The 23,747-nt window shown below is 40.5% G+C and overlaps 1 protein-coding gene across 1 annotated transcript in view; it reads right to left on the bottom strand.

The window, feature by feature from the left end:
• SH3BGR (SH3 domain binding glutamate rich protein) overlaps positions 1-23,747 on the bottom strand; it is an 85,881-nt gene that overhangs the window by 19,553 nt on the left and 42,581 nt on the right. Inside the window, exon 3 of the mRNA XM_049874894.1 lies at positions 17,415-17,495. Coding sequence (XP_049730851.1) covers positions 17,415-17,495 — 81 coding nt within the window. The remainder of the gene's footprint in view (positions 1-17,414; positions 17,496-23,747) is intronic.

The following is a 23,747-nucleotide window of genomic DNA, read 5'->3' as shown; positions in this document are numbered from 1 at the left end:
TAAACCATCAAGGGCCTGTCTTCCCAAAGGATACTTGAAGAACTTTCCCCGTGTGCATAAGCATAAACACCTATAAACTCAAGCAATGCTGACAACACCAAAGGGTCTAGCAAGGACTGGGCTGCTAATTAGCGGTGCATCTTTGTGCAAATCACTTAAGACCCTTGGGCTTCAAGTTCGTCCTCTGTGAATAGAAGAATCTGAACCCAGTGGCCCCTTAGGTGTCTCTAGACTGGCCTTTATAATTTTCATGCAATACGACAGTACCTAAGCACAAACCTAAGAAGCCCTGGTGGTGCAACAGTTAAGCACTCGGCTGCTAACCAAAAGGTCAGCGGTTTGAATCCACCCAGCAGCTCTGTGGGGGAAAGCCCTGGTGATCCGCTCCCATAAAGATTTAAACCCACTGTCATCCAGTCGATTCTGACTCATAGCAACCCTATAGGACCATACAGGATGGAGTAGAACTGCTTCACAGAGTTTCCAAGGACATAATCTTTATGGAACCAGACTGCCACATCTTTCTCCCACAGAGTGACTGGTGGGTTCGACCCACTGACCTTTCAGTTAGCAGCCAAACACTTAACTGCTGCACCACCAGGACTCCTCTGTAAAGATTACAACCTTAAAAACCTTATGAGGCAGTTCTACTCTGTCACATGGGGTGGCTATGAGTCGGAATTGACTCCATGGCACCTAACAACAACAACCAGCACAAACCAAGGCAGACCTCAAAACTGAAATTAGACATAAAATAATGGGAGAAGGTGAAGGTTAGTAGAGGCTAAACTGGATTTACATTTATTGGTATGGATAGATCTCAAAACACAACATTAAGTTTTTTTAAAAAACAAAATCCAGAACATTCCATTTAAAAACATGATACCAATTAGGCACTAAAAGTACAAAATAACAGGATGAGTTGCTTGTGTCAACAAATATACAGTAAAATAAAACAAAACCTTGGGCAGTACCAAATTCATCACAGTGGTGGCCTCTGGGGAAGGAGGAAAACAAGAATGGGAACCATATATTATATGATTTCATTTATATGAAATGTCCAAAACCAAAACCAAACCTGTTGCTGTCAAGTCGATTCCAACTCATAGCGACCCTACACGACAGAGCAGAACTGTCCCATAGGGTTTCCAAGGAGCGCCTGGTGGATACCAACCGCCAATCTTTTGGGTAGCAGCTGAGCTCTTAACCACTACGACACCAGGGCTGCCTATGAAATGTCCAGAAAAGGCAAATTCATAGAACAGAAAGTAGATTAACGGTTGCCTAGGGCTAGGGAGATGGTGGAATTGGTGGGTGACAGCTAAGGGGTGCCGGGTTTCTTTTTGGTGTGAAGAAAACGTTCTGAAATTAGACAGTGGTAACAGTTGTATCTGTGAATATACTAAAAGCCACTGAATTGTACACTCGAGATGGGTGAATAGTGTGATGTGTAAATCATATCTCAAGCTGTTTTAAAAAGATACATCAAAAAATTAAAGAACTTGTTTAATTTCAAAGTACCTAACTGAAAAAAAAATTACAATTAACCAACATGCGAAAAGAACTTACTAGATGAGTAGGGGATGACACTTTCTTTTCAAAAAGGTTGGGGTCATGGAAAACTATGGACAGTTTCTAGTCAATCATGGGAAACTGAACTCAGATACTTGCCCTGGCTTCTTCCCAGAACCCTGCTAACATGGCAGTGAAGACATTAAAAAGGAAAGGACAAACTAGGAGGCCAAAGACAGCAGCTGAGAAGGCTACCACATAAAAAGAATGTCCACAACACTGTGAGGGCAGGAAAAGGAACAGCTGAGAAATAAATGACTTAACCAGAAGAACAGTGACACCTCATTACCTACAAAGAGGGATGTGAAGGGCAGAAGAAGCAAATCTAGACTCCCTCTCCGTTTGTGGTCTCTGCAGAAGTTGAACCAGAGGAAGTCTAGTCTCCTGAGCATGAAGCCAGCTGAGGTGTGGTGCCACAGTGAACGCAAGAGGGTTACGTGAGAATCCACAGCCTGAAAGGGAAAACACTCTTATCCCTTCCCCACCTGCTCCCATAATACTGGTCCCGGATTTACTCCTACTTCCCGCAGACACTTTCTCTCTGGAAAGTTCATCCAAATCAGCAAAAAAAGCCCATGGATCCTGACAGTCCAGGATCCCTAACAAAGAGCCGAGAGTATATCTTGAAATTGTCCTACAGTGAAGCCCACCACTCAGAAAGCCCCAGCCAGGGACGCAAGGCACCCATTCGACTCTTTAGTGTCTCATTCTTAAATGGAGTCACCAGATATATGAGAAAAACACCTTACATAAAAATAAAAAGGAAAGTAAACAGAATAAGGACACTTAGTGAAAACAGAGTGCAGGGAGTTGAGGAAAATGTAAAAACAAAAAAAAATAAACTATATTTAATAAATTCAGAATTAAGAAAAATAACAAGAACTGGAAGCTGTTTAATAAAAGAAACATTCAGAGAAAACAAAGAGAGCTTTCAAGAAGTAAAAATATGATAGCAGAAATGAAAAAAATCAAAAAAAGGAAGATAAAGTTGAGGAAATACAGAAAATAAAACAAAAAGACAAACGCAAGGAAAATGGTAGAAAAGAGATAAGAAAATTGGAGAATTTGTCCAGGAGGTCCAACATTCAAATAAGAGGAATTCCGAAATGGAAATTAATAGGAAATGAGTTGCCATAGAAACTGTACCCCAACATTTCCCAGGGCAGAAGGTTGTGACTTTTGAGATTAAAAGGGCCCAGCAAAATGTACAGCACAAATACTGAAGAAGACCTATGCCAGGTACCTTATCACACAACATGAAAACTGAAAAAGTGGACCCAAAAATCTCCCAGAAAAGGGAAAAACAAAAACAGGCACATACAAAAGATCAAAAGACAGAATGGTATCAAGTTTCTCAACAGCAACTCTGGAAGCTAAAAAAAAATACAAAGCAAGATCTTCTCGATTCCAAGACAAAATAATGCCCAACCTATAATTCTGTACCTAAGCAAACTTTGAAAGAAAGAATGGGAAATTAAGCCATTATCTGACAATATGGGACTTGAGGCAAGGCCCATTCTTCTTAATAATCCTTGTAGGACTATTTTCCCTTTATAATAATATATATTTATTAATTAATACAAATTAATTTTTTTAATCAAACAGCATTTTCAAACCCTCACATCTCTGGTCAATTGATTTTCAACAAGGGTGTCAAGACCATTCAATGGGGAAAGACAGTCACTTCAACAAATGGTACTGGGTAAACTGGATATTCACATTAAAAAAATGAAGTTGGACCATGTCACAGATTGAACTGTGTCCCCCCAAAATGTTTGTCAAGTTGGCTAGACCATGACTCTCAGTATTGTGTGGTTGTCCACCATTTTATGATTTGATGCAATTTTCCTATGTATTGTAAATCCTAATCTCTGCCTGTGGTTAATGAGGCAAGATTAGATTACGTTAAAGAGGATTAGGGTGAGGTGCAACGTCCTTACTCAGGTCACAACCCTGATCTGATGTAAGGAGAGTTTCCATGGGGTGTGGCCTTCATTACCTTTTATCTTACAAGAGATAAAAGGAGAGATAAGCCAGCAGAGAGATAGGGACCTCATACCACCAAGAAAGAGCACCAGGAGTGGAGGGCATCCTTTGGACCCAGGGTCCCTGTGCTGAGAAGCTCCTAGAGTAGGGGAAGATTGATGACAAGGGCCTTCCCCCAGAACTAACAAAGAGAAAGCCTTCCCCAGGAACTGGTGCCCTGAGTTTGGACTTCTAGCCTCCTAAACTGTGAGAGAATAAACTTCTGTTTGTTAAAGCCATCCACGCTGGTTTTTCCATTTTAGCAGCACCAGATACCTTATACCACATACAAAAATTAACGCAAAATGACTGAAAGGCCTAAATTTAAGAGCTCAAACTATAAAACTCTTTGAAGAAAATATAGGAGCAAAGCTGCATGACCTTAGATTTAGCAACAGTATCTTAAATATGACATCAAAAGCACAGTCGACAAAAGAAAAAATAGATAAGTTGTACTTCGTTAAAACTACAATTTTCTGTGTATCAAAGGACACTATCAAGAAAGTGGAAAGATAACCCACTAGGATGACTATAATCAAAATAATGGAAAATAACAAGTGTTGACAATATGTACAGAAATTGGGACCCTTGTACATGGCTGGTGGGAATGCAAAATGGCACAGCTGCTGTGGAAAACACTTTGATAGTTCCTCAAAAAATTACACATAGAACTACCTGATGACCCAGCAGTTCCACTTCTAGGTATATACCCAAAAGACTTGAAAGTAGGGACTCATATACTTACACACCAATGGTCATTGTAGCACTATTCACAACAGCCAAACAGTGGAAATAACCTGTGTCCTTAATGGATTGTCATGAATTGAATTGTGTCCCCCAAAAATATCTGTCAACTTGGCTAGGTCATGATTCCTTGAATCCTTGTATGATTGTCTACCATTTTATCATCCGGTGTGAATTCCCTACGTGTTGTAAATCCCATTACTATGATGTAATAAAATGGATTAGCGGCAGTTGTACTAATGAGGTCTACAAGATTAGATAGTGTCTTAAGCCAATCTCTTTTGAGATATAAAAGAGAGAAACGAGCAGGGAGATATGGGAACCTCATACCACCAAGAAAGTCGCAGTGGGAGCAGAGGGCATCCTTTGGACCTGAGGTTCCTGCGCTGAGATGCTCCCAGATCAAGGGAAGACTGACGTATTACAAGGACCTTCCTTCAGAGCTGACAGAGGGAGAAAGCCTTCCCTTGGAGCCGGCACCCTGAATTTGGACTTCTAGCCTACTAGACTGTGAGAGAATAAACTTCTCTTTGTTGAAGCCATACATCTGTGGTATTTCTGTTATAGCAGCACTAGATGACTAAGACACAAATGAATGGATAAACAAAATGTGGTACATACATACAATGCAATATTACTCAGCCATAAAGAGAAATGACCCCCACACATCTGTCCATTTTTCATACTGTGGGGGCTTGGTGTGTTGCTGTGATGCTGGAAGCTATGCCACCAGTATTCAAATACCAGCAGGGTCATCCATGGTGGACAGGTTTCAGCTGAGCTTCCAGGCTAAGACAGACTAGGAAGAAGGACCTAGAGATCTATTTCTGAAAAAAATTAGCCAGTGGAAACCTTATGAATATCAGCAGAACATTGTCAGAGATAGTGCCGCAAGCTGAGCGCCTCAGGTTGGAAGGCACTCAGAACACAACTGGGGAACAGCGCTTCCGCAAAGTAGAGTCGACCTTAATGATGTGGTTGGAGTCAAGCTTTCAGGACCTTCATTTGCTGATGTGGTATGACTCAAAATGAGGAGAAAAAGCTGCAAAGATCCATTAATAAACAGAACATGGAATGTACGAAGCATGAGCCTAGGAAAATCGGAAATCATCAAAAATGGAACGCATAAACATCTATATCCTAGGCATTAAACCCTAGGCCATCGAGTTGATTTTGACTCATAGCAACCCTATAGAACAGAGCAGAACTGTCCTGTGTGGTTTCCAAGAAGCGCCTGGTGGATTCGAACTGCCGACCTTCTGGTTAGCAGCTGTAGCTCCTAACCACTACGTCATCAGGGTTTCCTCCTAGGCATTCATGAACTGAAATGGACTGGTATTGGCCATTTTGAATTTGACAGTCATATACCCTACTATGCCGGGAATGACATATTGAAGAGGAATGGTGTTGCATTCATTGTCAAAAAGAACGTTTCAAGGTCTACCCTGAAGTACAACGCTGTCTCTGATAGGATAATATCCATATGCCTACAAGGAAGACCAGTTAATACGACTGTTACTCAAATTTACACATTGCATTGGGCAAATGTGCTGCAAAAGATCTCTTTAAAGTGTTGAAAAAAAAAAGCAAAGATGTCACCTTGAAGACTAAGGTGCACCTGACCCAAGCCATGGTGTTTTCGTTTGTCTCATATGCATGCGAAAAGGTGGGCAATGAATAAGGAAGGCCAAAGAATTGATGCCTTTGAATTATGGTGTTGGCGAAGAATACTGAATATACCACAGACTGTCAAAAGAATGAACAAATCTGCCATCAAAGAAGTACAGCCAGAATGTTCCATAGAATCGAGGATGGCAAGACTTCGTCTAGCATACTTTGTACATGTTATCAGGAAGGATCAGTCCCTGGAGAAGGACATCACGCTTGGTGAAGCAGAGGGTTAGTGAAAAAGAGGAAGAAACTCAACAGGACAGATTGACACAGTGGCTGCAACAATGAGCTCAAACATAGCAATGATTGTGAGGATGGTGCAGGACTGGGCAATATTTTATTCTGTTGTACATAGGGTCACTATGAGTCAGAACCAACCCAATGGTACTTAACAACAAAAACAAAAAGAAATGAAGTCCTGATACATGCTACAACAATGAACCTTGAAAACATTATGCTGAGTGAGGTCAGTCACAAAAGGACAAATATTGTATGGTTCCACATACACAAATATCTAGAATAGGCAACTGTATGGAGACCTAACTTTATTAGTGGTTACCAAGGATGAAATGGTCGTGGAAAAATTGATAACGATGGTGGTTGCACAACATAATGAATACAATTAATGTCACTGAATTATACACGTGAAGAATGCTGAAATGGCAAATGTTTTCTTACATATATATATATATACTTATCACAATAAAAAAAACTAAGCATACAAGTAAAAAATGTACATTCACACAAAAAGCTGTGCATGAATGTTTATGGCAATTTACTCGTAATAGCCCCAAACTGGAAACAATCCAGATATCCTTCAAGGGGTGAATGGTTAATGAAATGGCGTTACACCTATACAATGAGACACTATTTAGCAATATAAACAAATTAACTGCTGATACACACTGATATACACAACGACCAGGATGTATCGCCAAAGAATTATACTGAGTGCAATCATCTTCTTGTTATGTCAAAATTAAAGAAATGAACAGATTAGTCATTTCCAGCCTGTGGGAGAGAAGTGAGTGTAGTTATCAAAGGGCAGCATGAGGAATCCTTTTGGTGATGGAAGTGTTCTGTGCCTTAACTGTATCAATGTCAAAATCCTGGTTTTGATTTTGTACCGTAGATTTGCCAGATGGAAAATGAGTAAAGGATACACACGATCTCTCTATATTAATTCTTACAACTGCATGTAAATCCATAATTACCTCGGAATTAAAAGTTTCATTTAAAATAAGCACACGAGATACTATTTTATACCCACTAGCATGGCTATGGTCAAAAAAAAAGAAAAATACCGACTGCTCACAAGGATGCAAAGATATTGGAGCCCTCGTACATTGCTGGTAGAAATACAAAATGGTGCAGTTGCTATGGAAAACCGCTTGGCAGTCCTTCAAAAAGTTAAACACAGAATTATCATACGACCCGGCAATTCCACTCCTAGGTGAATATCCAAAAGAAAGGAAAAATATAGGTTCTCACAAACACTGTACACAAATGTTCACAGCAGCATTATTTATAATAGCCAAAAAGTAAAAAAAAAAAAAATCCACATGTCCATCAGCTGATGAATGGATAAACAAGATATGGTACAGCCATAAAATACACTATTATTCAGCAATAAAAAGGAATGAAAAAAAAGGAAATGAAGAACTAATACATGCTACAATATGGATGGACCTTAAAAACATTATGCTAAGTGAAATAAGCCAGACACGATGTACAATTCAGTGGCATTAATTACATTCGCAATGTCATGAATGGATCAACTAGGCATACAAGTACCATGTAACCCTGCAATTGCACTCCTGAACATTTATCCCAGAGAAATGAAAATGCATATTCACATTGTATATCTATGGCTACACCACATTTGACATATTCACATTTTGGTATATTCACAAGTTGTCATAGATGACAACTTATCCCAAAGAAATACTCCAAAAGAAAGAATACTATTTTGTGGCAATAATCACTGCAGTATTACTTACAGTAAAAAAATTTTAAAAACTGTGAATAACCTAATGTCCAAAAATATAAGCATAGTAAGGAAAATAATGGCATGTCAACTTGATAGAATATTACAGGAACTATTTTATTTTAACAACCATTATGAGACTGTAACAGCATAAATAAGTTTATGATACAATGATAAGAAAGCAACACAAAGGAATGAGTAAATTTTAATACGCCAACTTGATTATTACACAAAAGTTTTAAATGATCATTATAAAGACTAGAAAAATGTATTCTCTCCCTAGTCCAGCAAAACCCCAGAATCATGTTTTTCCTTATTTCTTCCCTTTGCAGTGTTCTTTCTTTCTTTCTCTCTCTTTTTTTTTTTTTTGGTAACATCAAAAACCCTGGTGGCGCAGCGGCTAAGTGCTACAGCTGCTAACCAAAAGGTTGGTGGTTTGAATCTACCAGGCGCTCCTTGGAAACCCTATGGGGCATCTCTACCCTGTCCTATAAGGTCGCTATGAGTCAGAACAGACTTGACGGCAACGGGTTTGGTTTTCGGTGGTTCATAGTCTTTTTTTTTTTTCCCATAAAAACTACAGCCACATTAGAAAAAAAAAAAAATCCTAACCTTACCAAAAAATGAAAAAGGAATTAAAAAAAAGAAAGAAAGTCAACATTGCAAAGGGAAGAAATAAGGAAGAATATGATTCTGGGGTTTTGCTGGACTAGGGAGAGAATACATTTTTCTACTTCCCCTTTCTCCCCTTTGTTTATTGTGACTCTTGGTAAACGGGGTAGCTCTGTTAAAGAATTTGACCTATGCTTAAGTGCTAGCAAGCAGCCATCTAAGATGCATCAATTGGTCTCAACCTACCTGGAGCAAAGGAGAATGAAGAACATCAAAGACACAAGGTAATTATGAGCCCAAGAGACAGAAAGGGCCACATAAACCAGGCACTACATCAGCCTGAGACCAGAAGAACTAGATGGTGCCTGGCTACAACCCATGACCTTCCTGACAGGGAACACAACAGAGAACCGCTGAAGGAGCAGGAGAATAGTGGGATGCGGACCTCAAATTCCCGTAAAAAGACCAGACTTTATGGTCTGACTGAGACTAGAAGGACCCTGGAGGTCATGGTCCCCAGACCTTCTGTTAGCCCAAGACAGGAACCATTCCCAAGGCCAACTCTTCAGACAGGGATTGGACTGGACTATAGGATAGAAAATGATACTGGTGGGGAGTGAGCTTCTTGGATCAAGTAGACATATGAGACTATGTGGGCAGATCCTGTCTGGAAGAGAGATGAGAAGGCAGAAGGGGACAGGAGCTGGTGGAACGGACACAGGGAATATGGGGTGGAGAGAAGGAGTGTGCTGTCTCATTAGGGGGAGAAAAACTAGGAGTATATAAAAGAAAAAAAATTTTTTTCTCCTTTATATAGCAAGGTGTATATAAAATTTTCTATGAGAGACTGACTTGATTTGTAAACTTTCACTTAAAACACAATAAAAATTAAAAAAAGAAAATCTGACTTATGAATGCTTAAAGAAAAATGGCAATTTCCAAGCTTTGCCAGATCACTATAGACCAGGGGTAAACAGGTCCTCTTCATGGGCCTTTGGTGATAAAAGCTACGCTTCTTTCTGCAACACAAACACATCTCCCACCACCCACTGGTTTAGGGTCTGGAAGGAAGGGATTGAAATACAATGGGAAGACATACATGGGAACTGTCTACTGAGAAAAAGGAAACTTGCGTTAAGAAAACAGGTAGGAGAACTTTCTAGAAGGTGAGGCAGGATGGAGAGGAAAGAGGAGGCCAGGGACCTGGCAGCAAGCAGGGACCTGAGAAGGGTCTCTCTCAAAATTTCCTATGGTAAGAAATGGGGTGGGGCACTTTTAAGAACCACGTTGTCTGACATTTCCTCTTCCCTTTCATGAGAAAATGCTTGCAAAATAACTGGCTATGCTCAATCTCTCTTTCTCACTATTAGTTCTCCTTAGACCACTTCAATATGGCTCTGTATCCACTGCTCCTCAGAATCTATTTTTGTCAAGATCACCAATGGCCTCCTTGTTGTCAATTCCAGTGGTCACTTTTCTGTCCTCACCTGACTCAACTTCTCAGCAGCATTCAACCTAACTGCCCTATCCTCTTCTGTGAAAAATGCTCCTTCTCAGCTTCCTTGACACCACGCACTCCTGGTTTCCACCTGCGTCAAGGACCTCACCATCCCACCGTCCTTAGCTGGCATCTCCTTATCCTCTTTTCAACTTTAAAGTTGGAGCCCTCAAACCTGGCCTCCTTACTGTCAACCCTCTCTCATTGTTCAATCTTATTCAATCCCATGACTTCAATTCTATCTACATGCTATCACTTCCACACATCATCTTGAAGGAGACCTCCTTGAGACACAGATCAACATCCAATTGCTTGCCTTACCTCTTCACTTAGAGGTCTCATTTCTACTTAATATCCCCCGTAAGTATGGTCCTCCATCAGAACAAATGTCTACAAACCAGTGGCTAGAAGTAATCCTTTATTCCCATCCCACTCCCATATACAATCCATCAGCATGTCCTATCAATTCTTCCTCCACTTCTCTGCAATTCTATCCCCACCACTTTATTCCAAGCTATCATCACCTCTTAAATGTATTATTATAATAGTGGGCATCCCCTTTAATCCATCCATGCTGCCATAGCAAAAATGAGTTCTGAAAGAAGAAAATAAGATTATTTTACTCCTCTGTTTAAAGCCCTTACAATTTCTTCCATGTGCTTCAGAGAGAATTTAAAGCACTATCATGACCTATGAGCCACCCCGCCTGCAGCAGCCACCCCTGCCCACGGTGCCACTCTTCCCCTCACCCCAGCAATGGAGCCTCATGACAGGTCTTAGAACTCCCTGAGCTCTTTCCTACCTCAGGGCCTTTGCACTTGCTCTTCCCTTTGCCTAAAACACTCTTCCCTCCATCTTCCTTCTTATCTTTCAAGAAGTGGGAGACCTGAGTATCCCTCCCAAGAAACGTATCTTCACACTAAGTCATCCCTTAAATGTAACAGCTAAACTAACATGACTCAGTTAACATACTCCTATTCCAAATTTAAAAAATGTTAAATAGCATGCAAGTCTTTTCCACTTTTTAAAACTGTTAATAAAGTACATGAAATATGTTGTATTTAACTTGACCAAAGTCAAAAAGGCATTTCTTTAACAGGTAGGGTCTTCCCCCTACCCCACAGAGGCATTAACCAATTCCTCAATCTCTATGTTATCATTTGGAGATGTAATTAAGGCTAGACCTGAAGGTGTTAACCTAAGCACTAACAGACCGCAAATATCATTACTTGAAGAATCCTGATATGTGCAAGATATTCATGTGCCTCTACAAACCCATTCTCTATAAAGTATGGATTTTGAATTCTCTTATAGTAAGAGTAAATTTAGATTCAGTCATCACAAATCTTTTTTGAAATGAAGCTGAGGACAAATACATTAACTATGAAATAAATCAAGCAAATTTGTACTTGTGTCTATGGAAAATTAGTTATGGAATTCGTGGTTGAGGTAAGGAATGCAAAAGCCATTGTATAGTGAAGTTAGGCGATCTGCATTAAGAATTCAAATTCATGATACTAGGTTTATTAGCATAATCTCTATTTAATTGGCATAATTACACATTATCTTGGGCTGGGTTCTCCAGAGAAGCAAAACCAATGAAGTGTGTGTGTGTGTACAAATAAAGATTTATCTCAAGGAAATGGCTCACACAGTTGTGGAGGCTGGCAAGTCCCAAATCCATGGGTCAGGCATCTGGTTGGAGGCTTCTCCTGAATTCACATGGTTGCAGGGGCTAACAAATTCCAAATCAGAAGGTCAGACAACAGGCTACTGGCCCACAGGGCTATGGAGGCTGATGAATCCCAGAATTGGCAGGCTGCTACCTCAAGTCCCAAGAACCAGAGGTCAGATGATGACAAGCCAAGTCCAGGATCCAGAGCAAGAGCGAACTTTGCCAGAGCACCCATATATATTGGATATAGGTCACACCCTCAAGGAAACTTCCCTTATATCAAGGTGACTTGAGTAATGGTGTGACTTGAGTAAGGTGGTGAGGAGTAAGGCTGTGACTTGAGTCATGCCCTTTAATAAGGTTGTGACTCAAGATACACCCCACGCTAATCCTGCCTCATTAACATATAGAAGTTTAGGATTTACAACACATAAAATGGGGGATAACTACACAATACCACAAAATGGAGGACAATTATGTATCAAAAAAATGGAGAACAATTACACAATACTGAGACTCATGGCCTAGCCAGGTTAACACATAACATTAAGTATCACAGTTCACCCCTTGTCAATTTGACATCTGTATGCATCTCCTTAGACCATACACAATAAAGACAATTATATGGTCATACTTGTACCTAACATAATACAAGCAGCATGCGTACAACCAAAAATGCACTAGCCTCGCTTATATCTGATATTTTACAATGGATGGAAGAAAACAAAAATAGTTGCTATTATATAAAATAAAACAAAGAATAAATACTCATGACAATTATAGTCCTTGTTTCTGCAACTGGTCATGTAGTCATAACTGATATTTAGAGCTACCTTCTTCTACCACCCATTCCGTATTCCCTTTACCCTCAGCAAGCACCTCAGCTGGCCATGGTTCCTTGCCTAGTGGGATGACCCAAACATTCATTCTTAAGGGTCTGGACCATTAGTAGTCATGCTGGAAGTGGGCTGCTGCAGTTTCCCATTGACTTTAATCACAGGGCAAGGTAGTACTAAGAGACATCCTAAGGGATCACCTATATTCCAGACAATCTTCTTTACCTCCATTATGCAACACCAGTCCAATTTCCCCTTAGTGGTCAGGATCAGTCACACCAGCCAATATGGTAACTCCCTTCTTTGCCTGTTGATTCAGAGGCATAAGGAGCCCAAAGTGGCTGGGTGGCATTCTTAACTTCTAATTCAATGGAACCAGTGTTGTATCTCCAGGTGGGAGCATTCCTCCCTTTGGAACTGAGACCTCTAGACCCACAGAGCATGGGGTTGCAGGGACAGGAAGAAAAAATTTTGTGAGTGAGTCACTACAGGTAATAGTGGGTGGCGCCACTCCATCGCCACCCCTTGATTTATGGAACCGTGAATCCTAGCTATAGGAAAAACAACATCATATATTGGACACTGATTCAGAGCATATACAGCTGCCTGAAGAGCACTGCCCCAATGCTGTAAGGTATTGCCACCTAGCTGGCACCATAATTGTGTCTTTAGAAGACCATTCCATTGTTCTATCCAGCCAGTTACTTCAGGATGATGGAGAACATGGTTGGACCAGAAAATTCCATGAGCATGGGCCCATTGCCACACTTCATTTGCTGTGAAGTGAGTCCCTTGATCCAAGGTAATGCTGTGTGGGATAACATGATGGTGGATAAGGCATTCTGTGACTCCATGGGTGATAGTTTTGGCAGAACCACTGCATGCAGGAAAGGCAAACCCATATCCAAAGTAAGTGTCTATTCCAGTAAGAACAAAACACTGCCCTTTCCATCACAGAAGCGGTTCAACATAATCAACCTGCCACTAGGTTGCTGGATGATTGTCTTGAGGAATAGTGCCATATTGCAGATTCCTTGTTGCTCTCTGATGCTGGCAGATAGAGCACTCAGTAGTGGCTATAGCCAAATCAGTCTTGGTGAGTGGAAGGCCATATTGCTGAGTCCACGCATAACATCCATTCCAAGTTCCAGGATCTCATTTCTTCGAATCAATGCACTCAGTCTAACTCCAGACACCATTTGAGTTTGGGAATTCAATTGGCATTGTAATCCAGCCACTCTTACGATACGACTCTAGGTTTGATTTTTGGCTTTGTTAATAAGGCCTTCTTGAATCTGGAGGATATCATGCTGAGTGAAATAAGTCCATCACGAAAGAACAAATACTGCATGAGACCACTATAAAAAGTCAAGGATAGGTTTACATACAGAAAGAAATATCCTTTGATGGTTACCAGGGATGGGAGGGAAAGGAAGGGAGAATCACACAAGTGTTAATTCTGGTGAATGGAAAGGCAATACATAACATAGGGGAAGTCAGCACAACATGACCAAGGCAAAGGCAGACACTGACAGGTATGGAAGAATAAAGAGCAATTACGGTAAACGGTAAACAGAGAAAAGATTGAAGTTGTCAAGGATTTCATTTCACTTGTATCCAGAATCAACACCCATGGAATCGGCAGTCAAGAAATCAAACGACACATTGATTAGGCAAATCTGCTGCAAAAGACCTCTCTAAAGTGTCAAAAAGCAAAGACGTCACCTTGAAGACTAAGGTGTGCCTGACCCGAGCCACACACGGTGTGGCCTCATATGCATGTGAAAGCTGGACAATGATTAAGGAAGACAGAGGAAGAATTGACGATTTTGAATTGTGGTGTTGGCAAAGAATACTGAATATACCATGGACTGCCAAAAGAACGAACAAATCTGTCTTGGAAGGAGTACAACCAGAATGCTCTTTAGAAGCAAGGATGGTAAGACTACACCTCACATACTTTACACATGTTATCAGGAGGGACTGGTCCCTGGAGAAGGACATCATGCTTTGTAAAGTAGGGGGTCAGCGAAAAAGAGGAAGACCCTCAACAAGATGGACTGACACAGTAGCTACAGCAATGGGCTCAAGCATAACAACAATTGTGAGGATGGCACAGGACCAGGTAGTGTTTCATTCGCTATGAGTCAGAACCAACTCAATGGCACCTAACAACACCAATGGTAGACGGTATAATATATACAATCCCTCAACAACAGTAATAACAAACAATAGTTTGTGAATAGATACACAGGCTAATATTCATGTTAAATAGGTGAGGGAGGTCATACGGGCATACACCCACGCATATATACAGGTATAGTAGTGCATATTTCAACACATACATTTGTAAATGCTGCTTGTATATTTATATATATAATAGAGCACATGGGGGTGGGCACAGCTATAGAAACTACTTAGACATCAGGTCTGAACTGCTGGACTTGAAGGCTAAGGATCATAGTCTCGGGGGATATCTAGGTCAATTGGCAAAACATAGTTCATAAAATTAATGTTCTATATTCTAGCCTAGTGAGTAGCATCTGGGGTCTTAAAAGCTTGTGAGAAGCCATCTAAGAAGAACCTTATTGGCCTCTTCCTGCCTGGGGCAAAAGAGAATGAAGAAAACCAAATACTCATTGAAGCAATGTCCAAAGGACTAACTGCCCACATGAACCACAGCTTCCTCTAGTCTGAGACCAGAAGAACTAGATAATGCTCAGCTACCAATACTGACCACCCTGACTAGGATCACAATAGAAGGTCCCCGTTAGAATGGGTGGGTAAAAAATGTAGAACAAAATTCAAATTCAAAAAACAAAAAGACCAGACTTAATCGTCTGAATGAGACTGGAGGAACCCCGAGACTACTGCTCTAAGACAATCTTCTAACTTGAAACTGAAGACACTCCCAGAGGCCACCTTTCAGCCAAATAATAGATGGGGCCATAAAACAAACAATAACACTGGTGAAGAGTGTGCTCCTTAGAACAATCAACTACGCAAGACCAAAAGGGCAAATTTGCCCAAAATCAAAGATGAGAAGGCAGGGAGGGACAGGGACACCGGACTAATGGAAACAAGAAACCTAGAGAGGAAATGCGGAGAGTGCTGACAGATTGTGGGAATTGCAACCAATGTCACAGAACAATTTGTATAAGAATCATTGATTGGAAAATTAATATGCACTGGGTTTTTTTTTATATAAACTTTCACCTAAAGCACAATAAAATGTTAAAAAAAAAAAAAAGAAAGAAAGAAAAGGCTTTCTTTTGGGGCACAGTTGGCCACTTTCAAGTCTTTTATGTGGTGCTTGAGCTGTGACTCTGAAGCCCTGAGCTCATCTCTTTCTTTCAAAACTTTGTCTAGCAAGAGTAGGACCAACCAACCAACTCCCTTATACTTCTCATTCTGACAAAACTGTAGAAAAGCATTCAGTATCAAGTCACCCAGAGCCTTCTTTTCTCACAAATATTTGACCTATTCATGGTGATATTTTGCTTATTTCTATTGCCATGTCACACCACAGATTAGCAATGTCCTCTTTACCACTGGAGGCAGAGTCATCAGCACCTTTAAGGCTAGCCAGATTTGAGAACCAACTTAGAAAACTCATCCTTACAATTTGATTTCTCTAGAACCACCCCCAGTACTAAATGTCTTAGGCTGGGTTCTCTAGAGAAGCAAAACCAATGAAATATACATATATATATATATATTTTTTTATATATGTATATATAAAGATTTATATTTATATGTATGTATAAAGATTTATCTCAGGGAAATGTCTTACACAGTTGTGGAGGCTGTTAAGTACCAAACCCATGGGTCAGGCATCCGGCTAGAGGCTTCTCCTCACTCACGTGGTTGCAGAAGCTGATGAATCCCAAACTGGCAGGTCAGACGACAGGCTGCTGGCCCGTGGGGCTGCGAAGGATGACAAATCCCAGAATTGGCAGGCTACTGGCTCAAGTCCCATGAACCAGAGGTCAGATGATGATGAGCCGATGTAGGATCCAGAGCAAGAGTGAGCTATGCCAGAGCATCCATATGTATTGGATGTAGGTCACACCCTCAAGGAATCTCCCCTTACATCAGACACTTGAGTAAGGTGATGACTTGAGTAAGGGTGTGACTTGAGTAAGGCTATGACTCAAGATGCACCCCACACTAATCCTATCTCATTAACATATAGAGGTTTAGGATTTACAACACATAGAATGGAGGATAATTGCCACAAAATGGAAGACAATTATATCAGACCACAAAATGGAAGACAATTACACAGTATCGGGACTCATGGCCTAGCCAAGTTGACACATAACATTAACCATCACATATATAATCAATGATGAGACAACACTGTAGGATAAAATTGATGAGATTTATTTATCTTGCTCTTAATTCTAGATCTTACTTTTCCCCTCTTTATCAGACTGAAAAGGTGAAGTTGAATTCATTTTAAATAGAAATGATTAATATATGGGCATAAACACAGCCTGGAAACTCATATTTTTACATATTTAATTAATGCACTTAAGACCATTGAATGCAGTAACATTTCTTAGGTTTTTTAAATTCACTCTAGCAAGAAGAAACAGCAAAAACATGAAAAACATGACTTTGGAATAAAGCATTTTTAATGAAAATTTTGCACAAGACTTCATCAGAATAAAGTGCTTACTAAAATCATGTTAGTTTAATGATTATCATTTATTAAACAATCTTAGATGCTGATTTCTATCTTCTTTAACTATGACCTCTATTAAGCCCCATTAGGGCATTAAATCTTACCTTTGAGCCTGGAGGGGGAGCCAAGCCAAGGAACGAATATATAATATTCTCTTCTTTGGCAGAGAAGAAAGAGTCGAAATCCTTGAAACAAGCAAACAAAAAGAATGTTTAAATTCACTGCACATGTGTGAGCCAGCATATTTACCTAAACTGATCTTTTTTATTCATTAGTTAGGAGCTAACACAAAAGGTTATCCCAGTTTGCTTGGTCAAAGTTGACTAACCCCAAAAGTTAAGAAATTTAACCATTAACTTTACATTTGTTTGTATACACTTTCATTATGCTTACACAGCACAGTGAGAATTCATGTATACATACATGACACACACACACGCACATGCACACACATGTGTACACAGCTACTCACATTCAGGAATTACTGACAAGACCCAGATGTACGCAGTAAAAGGCTTTTCAAAAAGTTTCACATCATTAGCTGGTTTCCTTGTAATTTTGCCCAATGGGTTTGGGTCCTGCTTAGCCAAGACGAAGACAAAACAGGAATTTTCTACTGTTATTATGGTAGCAGAAAGTCCCTGGGAGGTGCAAATGGTTTGCGCTTGACTACCAACAGGAAGGTTGGTGGTTTAAACCCACTCTGTGGCACTGTAAAAGAAAGGCCCAGCAATCTGTTTCCATAAAGATTACAGCCACTGAAAACTCTATGGAGCTCAGTTCTACTGTGTACCATGTGGGGTCTATATCAGTTGGAATCAATTCCATGGCAACTGGTTTGGTATTTTTTTGGTTGTATTATAGTAGCTGGAGTCCCTGGGTGGTGCAAACAGAAAACATGCTTGGCTGCTAACCAAGAGATACATCAAAAGAAAGGTTTGGTGATCTACTTCCAAAAAACCAGCCATCTAAGGGCCTTTTGATACCAGGATCCTCAGAATCATGAAAGACTTACAGAAGTGCTTGTGTTGGCAAAATGGGAACAACTGCGCTGTGATCTGAAGCCTGGTAGTGAATTGAACTCTGGTGCTCAGTGAGGCTCCACCCCTTCCCCAGCCCCCAGCCAGGGGTCAGCCCTCCACCAGGATGGCCCAGCCCTAAAACAACTCTCCAGTAGTGTGTCTGCCAATAGCTCTGAAGAGTTTTCTTTTTTATAATTAAAACATAAAAGAGATTTCCCCAGACTACTGTTTTTTGTCATCTGGGCTGTAATGCACTTTCAACAGTTTTTGAAAAAGAAAAGTTTGTCTTGTCTAGCTTATCATTTCTGAACAGGACAACATTCAAACCAACTTAGTTGCATTATTGCCTACCCTACTCTTCTTCTGTGTTGTTCTTAGTTGTCACCAAGTTGGTTTTAACTCATGGTGACCCCACGTATAACAGAATGAGGTACTACCTGGTCCTGTGCCATCTTCATGATCATTAATATGCTCCAGTCCATGTTGCAGCCACTGTGTTCTGATAGCCTTCCAACCTAGTGTGCTCATCTTCCAGCGCTATATTGGATAGTATTCTGGTATATCCATACGGTTTCCACTGGCTAATTTTTGCACGTAGATTGCCAGGCCTTTCTTCCTAGTCTGGAAGTTCTGCTGAAATCTGTCCACCATGGTGACCCTGCTGGTATTTGAAATGCCAGTGGCATAGCATCCAGCATCATACAACACGCAAGCCACCACAGTGCAACAAACTGACAGATGGGTGCTTAAGAAGCTTAAAACCAAATGCAGGTCATAGTTACTGGGTTTACCGGAAGAAAATGCTGGCATTCCTCTGTGTTAATCTTATCCAAAGCTTTATTATTTTCCTAGCTGTTGCCCCAATTCCCTCAGTGATTAGTTTTATTCTTTTATATTAAATGCATTTTTGTAAGTTGCCTCAAATCTTAGTCAAAGGGAATGTAGTATCATGGGTAAGTGTAGGAACTTTGGGATCAGTCAGAAATTCTAATAGATTTCCAGAGTACCCACTTACTAGGTGTTGTAAAAATATTACCTGGGATAATACATTATTAGTAGCAGTAGCAAATAGCTGAAACGTAATAAAGTAAATTTATGCTCTAGTCCAAAAAAATTCCATGCATAAATATTACTTCTCTAGTTTCCCAACTTGAGTAGCTTCCAAGTCAAGAAATGTTTTGTTACAGTTGAGTGAATTCTCTTTTGTCTCAATTTAAGTCTAACTATCTTCTTCTTCAGAATTTCAGAGGGCTAAAGGACAATTTATCATTATCTTTGATCTGATGCTAACAAATAGATATAGAAAATAATAAGTATAAAAGTTTTTATAAATTCCAGTTCTATCAAGAAGTACAAATACATTGCTGGGCTGGCACAAAAGGAAAGATTATAAACAAGTGAGAGCATAATCCTGAAATTAGCATACACCAACACCAGCATTCACACTAAGAGTTTCTAACAAACCCAAAACATCTTTAGCTTTCACTTTGATGTTGCAGAGGTTAAAGAAATAAAGTCCAGGGCCTGCTCAAGGTGGGGAATTTCATAAAACACACAAAAACACGTGCACCCCTGAAAGTGTTGTTGCTGGCTGTCATCAGGTCAGTCTTCAAATTATGGCAACCCCGTGCACAACTGACGGAAACACTGCCCAGTCCTGTGCCGACCTAAGACCTTTGTGATCCATAAGATTTTTACCAGCTGATTTTTGGAAGTCGATAAGCAAGTCTTTCTTCTAAGCCTTATTTCAGTTCCACTGAAACTGGTTCAGCATCATGGCAACATGCAAGTCTCTACTAACAGATGGGTAGTGGCTGAGCATGAGGTGCACTAGGCAGGAATTGAACCCAGGTCTCCCACAGGGAAGGCAAAAATTCTTCCACTGAACCAACAATGCCCTCAACAATGTAAAGATAAATGAGAAATAACTCTGCCGTGCAGATTAGAATAGAAAGGAAATGCCTGATTCAACTTAGGTGGTGAATGGAAAAGAAAACATTCTTCTCTGAGAATTCATAACCACAAGCCAGAATGCATGACAGTTTGTGGTACAAATTCCCATGACATATGTGGTTCAGAAAAACTTAAAAGGAAATTTTAATTTGAAATGCTTTTGGGTTTACAGATCCCACAGGAAACTAGCAGAAATACTTTCTAAGCCTCGAAGAATATCTACAAACAAAAGTCTAAAACTCTGAGAAGTTCAGATTCAAAAATTACAAAATAAATAAGAAAATAAAATGACACCATGATTGAGGACCAACAGAAATAGCAAAAAGCAGAATCATATATTGGAACTATTGTGCAGAGAATATAAAATCTCTGTATTTAATATATTTAGAGAAATGAAATAGAAGCCTAAAAACATAAGAAATAAATAAGAAACTAGAGAGAACAATCAGAAATTTGGAAAAGAACTAGAAATGAAAAAATGTAATAACTAATATAAAACCCAACAGACGGGAAAGGTGCGGCCAAGTTGGCAGAACAGTCAGATGCTTCGTGTTGACCCTCTTACAACCAAGACTGGATAAAACAAGTGAATCAAATACATATGACAATCTAGGAACCCTAATCATCAAAGACAAAGTTGAAGAATCGGACTAAGCAGCAGGTGAAAGGAGAGAAAAATAAAACACAGTTGAAACAGGGAATTACAGATCAAGGGATTGTCAGTGTCCTGCTAGCTGAATCTGCACTGCGTATACAGGCTGACGCAAGCAGCAACATCCCAAGCCGAAACCCACCCCATCTGGTGCGGCCAAACAACAGCAAATCTACACGCACCTCCAGAGCCAAACAGGAGCGACACCAGGCTTGAGAAAGTGCAAGCTACCAACCCACCACACATGCTGGCACCATAACACTTTCTCCAGTCAGAGTTTCACGGCTGAGGAGCACTCCCTTCCCCCACCCATCCCCCAACCTGCTGCAACACCAGGCTGGTGGCATTCAACAACGCCATGCCACCTAAGCCGAGAATTCATGGCTGGGTCCAGAGGCACCCACTCAATTGCCCAGCCACTGGCATAGGGGGTCCACGGACTTGCAGTGCCCTTCACCCCCGCCCCAGTGCCTTGTGGGCCAATCCAACATCATATATCCTCATTAGGACAAAATGGTCGGGGCATCCACCCAAAACCCATTTTCACCTGCAGCAGCCAAGTAGGAGCTGCAGGCTTGTGACATTCGACACTGCCCTGCCCCCTAAGAAGGGCCCTCACTCACTCAACAAAGGGGCCTGAGGACTGGTGGTACCATCCATGACAGGGGTCTAAGAATTAGTGGTGGTCCCCAACCCCTCCAGCCAACAGCACCAGACCCCAAAGACTGTCAAAACCACCTCCCCCACTATGCACTCTAATGGTCAGGAACACACCTTCCATCCAGGCACCCAGCAGCAGCTGATAGCCCCTTGCCTTGCCTCACACATTGCCCACCACTGCAACCAGACACCTCTGCCTGCTCTGAACACCCCCAGGTGTTCTGTCCCACCCAGGACTGTAGGTGAGTCTCAGCACCACACACTCAGTGACCAAAGACCTGGACACCTGTGCCCCAAACAATTGCACCCCCACAAGAACAGCGAAAAGACTCCCAGGCTCACACACCTAGTAGCTGCTCTGACCACCTGGAGACAGGAGGTGGGAGTTTCAATGATGCCAACAACCAGGATGGCACACACACCCAGCATGCTTGGACATATCAAAGCAAAACAAAAATACAGGATGCAGTAAACAAAAATATAAATATAACTTATTAATGCCTCAGAGATAACACTCAATATCAAATCACATAAAGAAGCAGAAAAAGATGACTCCAGCAAGCAACCAAAATAAAGAACCAGAAAACCTTCTGGCGAAAGACAAGGCAATGGAACTATCTGATTAAGAATTCAAAAGACTAATATGCAGAGCTCTCCAAGAAACGAGGAAGGAAATCAGGCAAAACACAGACCAAACCATAGAACATACAAAGCAATAGAATAATTCATGGAAACAACACAAGAAAAAAATGACAGAATAAATGGTCTGCTAGAAATCCTACAGAAACAGTAACTAGAAATCCCAAAGATTAACAATAAAATTTGGAATTAGACAACTCAATAGAAGGTCATAGGAGCAGAATTCAGAAAATGGAAGTCAGAATTAGTGAGAGTGAAGATAAATCCCTTGATACCAATATGTTTGAGGAGAAAGCAGAAAAAAGAATGAAAAAAAAAAATGAAGACAGTCTAAGAATTACGTGGGATATTATCTAGAGGAAAAACGTACAAGTGATCAGAGTACCAGAACAGGGGAAGGTAACAGAAAACACAGTGAGAATTGTTGAAGATTTTCTGGCTGAAAACTTCCCTAATATCATGAAAAACAAGATATCTCTATCCAAGAAGCTCAAGGACCCCAATGCAGGATAGACCCCAAAAGAAAGTCACCAAAAACCACCATAATCAAACTTGCCAAAACCAAAGGCAAAGAAAGAATCCTGAGAGTGGCTATGGATGAACAAAATGTTACCTGCAAAAAAAAAAAAAAAAAAAACTCAGACTAAGCTCTATTACTCAGCAGAAACCATGCTGGCAAGAAGGCAATTGGGATGACAAATATAAAGCCTTGAAGGAAAAAACTGCTAGTCAAGAATTAAGTATCCAGCAAAATTGTCTCTTGAATAAATGGTGAAATTAGGTCATTTCCAGATAAAAGAAATTAAGGGGATTTGTAAAAACCAGACCAAAATTACAAGAAATATTAAAGGGAGTCATCTGGTTAGAGAACCAGCAACATCAGACAACAATCCAAGACTAGGACAAAGGACAGATCAACCAGATACCAATCCAGATAGGTAATTTACCAAAACAAATCAAAACTAAAAGACTAAAAATAAGGAACCAGAGATGTCAATACGTAAACAAGGACAACATCAAAACAAAAACAGGGAATGAACGGTGTAGTCATAGAACTCCCATACAGAGAGGAAGTCGAGGTGATATCAAGAAATAAAAGGCTGGTTTAAACTTAGAAAAATAAACCTGAATTTCAAGGTAACCACAAAGGAAGCTAACAAACCTATCCATCAAAATGACAAAGAAGGAGGTGAGGCCAAGATGGTGGAATAGCCAGATACCTCCGGTGATCCCTCTTACAACAAAGACCAAAAAAAACAAGGTGAATGATTATATTTATGACAAGCTAGGAGCCTTGAACATCAAACACAAAGTTACAAAATGAACTGAGGGGCAGGGAGAGGGAGAGATGGTTCAGAAGTACAGAGGAGTTGCCAGATCTGAATCGCCGGGAACCCTCAGGCATCACTTCCAAGAGTAGCTACAGCAGGCTGGTGGTAGCATTCGGCTACAGTTTACTAAGGGAGAAGCACCCAAATGCACATCTCCGAAACTAACACCTCTGGAACCAG

The sequence above is a fragment of the Elephas maximus genome, chromosome 2 (assembly GCF_024166365.1).
Source record: "Elephas maximus indicus isolate mEleMax1 chromosome 2, mEleMax1 primary haplotype, whole genome shotgun sequence".
Taxonomy (NCBI): Eukaryota; Metazoa; Chordata; class Mammalia; order Proboscidea; family Elephantidae; genus Elephas; species Elephas maximus.
Note: the sequence above shows the minus strand (reverse complement) of the source record. Positions and strands in the feature narration are given on the sequence as shown.